The sequence below is a fragment of the Phoxinus phoxinus genome (genome assembly GCF_949152265.1).
Source record: "Phoxinus phoxinus genome assembly, chromosome: 1".
Classification (NCBI taxonomy): domain Eukaryota; kingdom Metazoa; phylum Chordata; class Actinopteri; order Cypriniformes; family Leuciscidae; genus Phoxinus; species Phoxinus phoxinus.
In genome coordinates this window covers 40,277,539-40,284,362 of record NC_136876.1, presented here as the reverse complement: position 1 = coordinate 40,284,362, position 6,824 = coordinate 40,277,539, and the positions used below count along the sequence as shown (strand labels likewise).

Below are 6,824 nucleotides of genomic sequence, written 5' to 3'. Positions count from 1 at the left end.
TTTATATTAGTAGTGTATTACACAGCACCTTACAGCTAGTTGTGCCCACCTTGGGCTGCATCCGAAATCTCATACTTCCGTACAGTAGGTGAAAAACGGTATGTGACAAAAGAAGTAGCCTGTGTCTGAATTCACAGTACTCAAACGAGTAGACAAAAAGTACCCAGATGACTTTCTTCTTCCGGTAAAATTCTGAAGTGTACATATACGATGTACACTCTAAAAAATGCTGGGTTGTTTCAACCCAATTTTGGGTAAAATATGGACAAACCCAGCCGTTGGGTTAAATTTTTACATTACATTTTTAACCCAACGGCTAGGTTTGTCCATATTTTACCCAAAATTGGGTTGAAACAACCCAGCATTTTTTAGAGTGTACACTTTACTATCCCATTAGGGGCACAGGAGAGGATTTATGAATGGCAGTGAACACACTGATGCTGTTAGGTCACGTTAAGGACAACATGCCGAATGCAGTTCGGATTTCATTCATTCTACACACATTCTATAGGCCTAGAACATACTTGGATGTCAAAATGAGTACCTAGGCTACTAAAGAAAGTATGCGATTTCGGACGCAGCCTCATCTGAAGTATTGAAAATTGAGACAAGTAAAAAAAAAATTAGATATTTATTTTTTTCTTAAAACAAAACAAAATGAATACAGAAAGAAGACATCTTATAAAGTGATATAATCACAGGTAAAATATGCATTATAAAAATTTTGGGTAAGATTTAACACAACATTTGAGCCTATATCTACTATATCTTGCTTAAAGTTTGGCAATGGAAAATGTAATTTCAAAAAACAAAACAACACACTTCTGGAATTTGGATATAAGAAAAAATTTCAAGTCGACATCAACAAACTCCCTTTGAGAATACACTTTATTATGACATTTAAAAACAAGATATTGGAAAAGGGTATTGAAAAACAAACAAACAAAAAGATTTATACTTTTCCAATATCTTTCCTCCTTGAGTAAAACTTTAAAAAGTCAGGGCCTTCATTGACACGTCATTACTATTTACAAAAAAGCCATGAAAAAAGTGATATAAATAGGCTCGCCAGCCAAAGACAACCATTGTGTCTTCTCTGTATTGAATCTTCATGAACTGTCAGTTTTGGTTGATCACATTAGGTCTAAATATTCGGGCCTGGAGGAGACGGCCGTTTGAGTCTGTCAGCTGAGTAGTGTTCTCAGTTCTAGCACAATCCCCGAGGGCTGAACTCTCATTCTTTCTTCCTCAGGACAATGTAAATGAAGCCACTGATGAGCGTGAGAGGGAAGGCCAGCCAGGCCAGGACGAAAGCGTAACCGTACGTCTCACTGTCATTTTTCCACGCTGGACTCATCACCGTGTAGATGATGGCCCCGCTCATCACGAAGAGACCTGCGGGAGAGAGCGAAAGAGAGAGAGAATATAAACACGTAGACGGGGGGGTCCTTCCGCAGGGACAGGTGAAATGGGATGTAATAGGAAATACTCACTGGCGAGGACCTGGAAGACGGCCGTGAAAAAGAAGCGACCTCCCTTTACGAGAGTGAAGAGCTGGCAGAGGAAGATGATGAAGGAGATCAGGGAGAAAATGGTGGCGAGGACCATGAGCGCCTGCACTGCTTGAAGCCAATCTGACAGATTGTAGAGAAACACAACAGACGTAAACAATAAAGAAAAAGAGATCTGCAAGAATTTCTTTCCTCTGCTGAACACAAAATAAGATATTTTGAAGAATGTCGGAAACAAAACAGTTAATGGGCCCCATTGACTTTCATAGTGTGGAGAGAAGAAAAAAAATACTATGGAAGTCAATGTATCTGTCAGTAACTCTTTGGTTAATGACATTCTTCAAAATATCTTCTTTTGTGTTTGAAATTTATACAGGTTTGGAACAGCTTGAGTGTGAGTAAGTGATGACAGAATTTTAATTTTCAGGTGAACTATTCCTGTCAATAATGCGATGAACAGTGTACAGCCAAACACAAGTATGAACAAAAATGTAAACAAACCATCTAGGTAGCCTATTCAAAGACAATGATTTTTACCACTTAACTCACCTGCATCACCAGTCACACTGCACTCATAATCTCCATTACTTTGTTTGCAGGCATACCAGAGGTCATAACTTGCATCTCCATGTTTTCTCCAGGCCTTTAAAAAAAAAAAAAAAAACATGATTATATCTACACATAAACCAATCGTTCACAAAATTCCACTTAAACAATAAGACCCAATACAATCATGAAAAAGCAAGTCAGACCACAAAAATGATAGCCTACTCACATTAGCACATGTGGAAACGAAGAGAATGATAAGGTCCGTCAGATGCAAGACTAACGTTGCAAGCAGAATGGCCAGCATTTTGGGGGCTCGTCTACAAGAACAGAAAAAGACATTTTAAAAAAAAATACACACTTTATAATGTGCAGCGTTTTACTCTTGCAGTTCCACATCTGCCCACCAGATTGCGCTGCTGTCAAACTCATCTCGACCCAAACACCCTCAGGTCTGTCTATTTTCTCTCTTTCTTCTTCTACATTTGAAAACAGAAAACATCTGTTTTTTTGGATACATTACGTTAATAATTACACTAATCACACTGCAGTGTTTGAAAAGCTATCTAAATGTCTAAACTTGTCAGAAAAAAACATCCTCACAGTCACAATCCAGTCACGTCACTTTTTTTTCTCGAGGTGCCGCCTTTTTTTTCGTCACGTCTAAACTGTTTATCAATGTTTCTCAAGTTATTTCCCCGTCTGAAAGTAACGAGTATGAGAGGCTTGCAAAATGTAACAAATACAATTATTATGGAGTACGAATTAAAGCAGTTTTCTGAAGCAGACAATAAGCAAAGGAGGCAAAACATTCCTAAGCAGCGTTTGTTTTCATCCAGACCCGTTATTGCACAACTCCGCCAGCAACTGCGACTTCAGTGAAAACTTAAGATGTGCTGAATATCAAAATAAGCCTGTTAAGACAAGCAATGCAAATACTATTACTACTATTAATATAAATAAAAAACAAATCTCTAAAAAACATAATATCGTATAATAATCATAATAATAAACTTTGAATGAAACCGCAAACTTCCCGTGAAAAAAAAGACAAGAGGCTACAAACGATGAGCAAAGGGATCTCCACATGGAAAATAATAATGAATAGAAACGTGGTTGAATCTCCTGAAATGACGTAGTTAATATTCCATAAATGAACTAAAGAAAAAAGAAAACCACAGTTCTCCAACTTACAGGTGAGGGAGAGATTAAAAATCCTTTAAAAGCGAAAGAGAGCAGGAAGAAAACACTAGGTTGCGTTTACTATGGATCCCACTATAGATTCTCAAAGCACGAGTCTCCGTATTCCAGATGTAGTACCACAGCAGTGTTTGCTTTTTTCCTCCTTTCTTTTTTTTCTTTCTTTTTTTTTTAGAAACGTGAGAACACCGCCCTGGAGCGTCACTACGTCACACTTTTCTCTTTCTTTTCCCTCCCAAACTTCTCTCACTTTAGATGGTTAGATAGAAAAGAGCTGAATGTGCATTTATAAAGTATTTATGAATAAAGCATTTATTCAAGAGCTTAATTTTTTTTTTCCCGGAATGATTCAAACTTAAACTTGAAAATATGTTGGTAGACTTAAAGTTTACTCTTTAACAACACAAAGGCACAATGATATTGATTTTATCATGAATTCATTATGCAGTTGTATACATGTCATAGAGAGCTTTTTGGACACCTACAGCAAGATCAGCTTTGTCCGCCATTTTGAACACTGCAACAGAGTGGCACAGAGTGTGTCTCAATGTTCGAGTGTTATTAAAGTGTTTACTAGTGTGTGTGGAGCCCCATAGGCCCCTCCCAGTGGCCCCACGGTATGCCCAGAATGTTGGCATGTGTCTGTTCACTCCTGCATCTGGACTGCATAGCAAATAGATCCCGTCATAGTCGCTTTGAAGTCAAATACAAACAGGATTTCTACTTTTATTCAAACTTTTTCAATAGCACATTTGCATGACTTGTGTGTCTCCTCGTAACTCTTCGTAATTGCTTGTGTCTCTTAACTCTGGACTTATAACCATGTTTTGGTGCTGCCAGCGTGACTATAAGGGTCCCCTTTTCTGTCACGCCCTCATCAGGAGTCCCATGGCAGCAGCTGTGTTTGTAAATACAGTGAAGGAGGCGTTCCCTGTGCCAGCCCTGTTTTTTTTCTCTGCTTAGGTTTTGAGTGTTGGACGGATTTGCTGTGGCTTGGCTCAGGAGTTTTGCTGTTCTGTGAGATGGATGGATTATTGGTCAGAGTAATGGGCTAGAGGCGGCAGGGCAATACGTTTACCCTGATCTCCCTGTTTGATCCAGGTCGCAGGGAGGGTCATAAATATACAGCCTTGACATACTGGCTGTCCGTTCACTGTACAGTCTGACATAGTGCTGGCAGTGGACCATTAAGAGTGCGCTATGTACTTAGGTTTTTATACTTGGTGCTCACCAAGAGTTTATTTTATGTTTTTATTTACCACTAACACATATGGATAATTGGACAGACTACAAAAATATGACAAATTATTAAAAGTCAAATAATTTTTTTTAACCTATATTAGTGAGGAAGGTCGCCTTTGTCCGCCATTTTGATTACTGCAATTGTGTCTCACTCATCTCAATATTCTAGAAGGGAAAAAAATTAGATGGGAGGAAAAATTATTTCAATCCTTTTGCACTCTCCCGCAAATGTTTTGCGTTCCCCCAAGAAACTTTGCGTTCGCGTGCAAAATGTTTGCGTTTTCCTGTGGAACGTAGAAATTGCTCGCAAAATGTTTTGCGCCCCCATAATAAACAAATCGTTTGCTCGCAAAATGTTTACATTCACATGGGAAACTTTGCCTTACCCTGAGAAATGTAGCATTCGCTCGCAAAATGTTTGCGTTCCCCTGAGAAACTTTGCGTTTGCTCACAAAATGATTACGTTCACACGAGAAACATAGCGTTCGCAGACTTCACACACAAAATGTTTGCGTTCCCCCGAGAAACGTAGCGTTTGCTTGCAAAATGTTTGCGTTCCCCTGAGAAATGTTCCATTTGCTGTTGCATTTCCCCCCGAGAAACGTAGTGTTCACTTGCAAAATGTTTGCGTTCCCACAAGCAACTTGCGTTCCCGAGAAACTTTGTGTTCGCTCACAAAATGTTTGCGTTTGCACAAGAAACTGTTTGCGTCCCCACAAGAAACGCAGCATTCGCACACAAAGTGTTTGCGTTCCCACAAGAAACTTGCGTTACCAAAGAACTTTGCGTTCGCTCGCAAAATAATTGCGTTCGCACAAGAAACTGTTTGCGTCCCCACAAGAAACGCAGAGTTCGTTCGCACACAGTGTTTGCATTCCCACAAGTGACTTTGTGTTCACTCACAAAATGTTTTTGTTCCCTTCGAGAAACTTTTTGTTCGCTCGAAAAATGTTTGCTTTCCCACTAAAAACATTGTGTTCGCTCGAAAAAATTTTGGATTCCCATATGCAAACATTTTATTCTCCCTTTTTACCTGTATTAGTGAGTTGATGAAAAGCTAATGATTAAAAAATGTCAAATATAAATGTTTATAAATAAATTGTTTTAAAATAAACACTTTCAAAATAAAATGCTTAAAAAAAAAAAAGATTTTAATGTGATCTCAGACTTTTTTGATCCCACTGTAAATAGAAAGGTTTCCTCCCTGTGAATGTTAATTATGTCTCACATGTGCACAATGAATGATGCCAGAAATTGTATAAGGCTGTTTATAATATAGCTTGACATGAAGAGCCATAGGCCATATGACTCCATCGTATTAAAACAACATCTATTTACTATAAGAAAATTCAATATTCGAACTTAAACATTTCCTTGTGCCGACGCAGTCAATGATGCCAAAGTGAGTCATGATTGAGGCTGAGATGAGTGTGTATGGTTTAAATCAACTTGCTGTTTGAGTCAGAGAACTTATGGTCTGGCTTCATTTAGTTTATTAACCACTAAAACAGCAGAATGGATTGTCCCAGTGTCACAACCTGTATTTTAAGGCTAAATGTGTTTAATACTAGTTTAATGCTAAACATTAATGCACAATGTGGTGGTTTTAACAAACTACAGTTAGATTCTGATCCATTCCTGCTTTCACATTGTTGTTTTTGGTTTTAACTTTTGCGATATAGGACGATCTGTGTTCATCAACAGTTGGAAAATGTACTCACCAACCAAACTGACACCAAACAAGTCCGCAAGCTCCAGTAGGGAATCATCCCTTGTGAAAAAGAAGTCAATTTTATTGTATTGAAGTATATTATTAAGTATATTATCTTTTTCACAAGGGTTCCTCAGAAATATATGCATATTCAATTGTCTATTTTGTTTGTTTTTTGGCTTGACTGTATGATTACGTCTAACTTCTGCATCACATCCTTCCTGTCTCAAATATGTTTTGTAGTGATTATCCCATCCCAAAAGCTGAGTTCTATCTGCTTCGAGAGAAGGACGGTTGAATGGGAGTGACACCTCATGCCACACCAAGAAAGCGTGACAGTAATCAGGGAGGTTTCGTTATTAGTGTTGGATGCAGAATGACCTTGGGAATTTCACATGTGGCCAGGGAGAGGGAGGAGCCACCATCATTCTGGAGTGAGTCCGACGAAAAATAGAGCGAATGGAATTCATTGACTCACACCAGACAAAAAGCAAGAGAGAAAAAGCTTCATGGGTGTGGGCTGAAATTAGTATTATGTCACCAAAGAACGGAGGGAGGACATCCTGAACAGAGCAGGGTGGAGGAGAGGAGCATTAATTCACATATGTCTCGGC

The 6,824-nt window shown here is 38.7% G+C and overlaps 1 protein-coding gene across 1 annotated transcript; it reads right to left on the bottom strand.

Moving 5' to 3' along the window:
- Positions 1-614: 614 nt before the first annotated feature.
- pmp22a (peripheral myelin protein 22a) lies at positions 615-3,518 on the bottom strand. Its single transcript, XM_079633341.1, has 5 exons — positions 3,252-3,518; positions 2,287-2,377; positions 2,061-2,154; positions 1,494-1,634; positions 615-1,395 (listed from the first exon to the last, which is right to left on the bottom strand). Exons 2-5 carry the CDS (start codon positions 2,362-2,364, stop codon positions 1,235-1,237), a joined length of 474 nt encoding a protein of 157 aa, XP_079489467.1. The 5' UTR covers positions 2,365-2,377; positions 3,252-3,518; the 3' UTR covers positions 615-1,234.
- Positions 3,519-6,824: the final 3,306 nt, after the last annotated feature.

Excerpts from the sequence above, each read along its gene's own strand:
- pmp22a (XM_079633341.1), bottom strand. The coding sequence starts at position 2,364 with ATGCTGGCCATTCTGCTTGCAACGTTAGTCTTGCATCTGACGGACCTT. Across the intron at positions 2,155-2,286 it reads TCGTTTCCACATGTGCTAAT|GCCTGGAGAAAACATGGAGA; the intron begins GTGAGTAGGCTA and ends TTTTTTTTAAAG. Across the intron at positions 1,635-2,060 it reads CAGTGTGACTGGTGATGCAG|ATTGGCTTCAAGCAGTGCAG; the intron begins GTGAGTTAAGTG and ends ACAATCTGTCAG.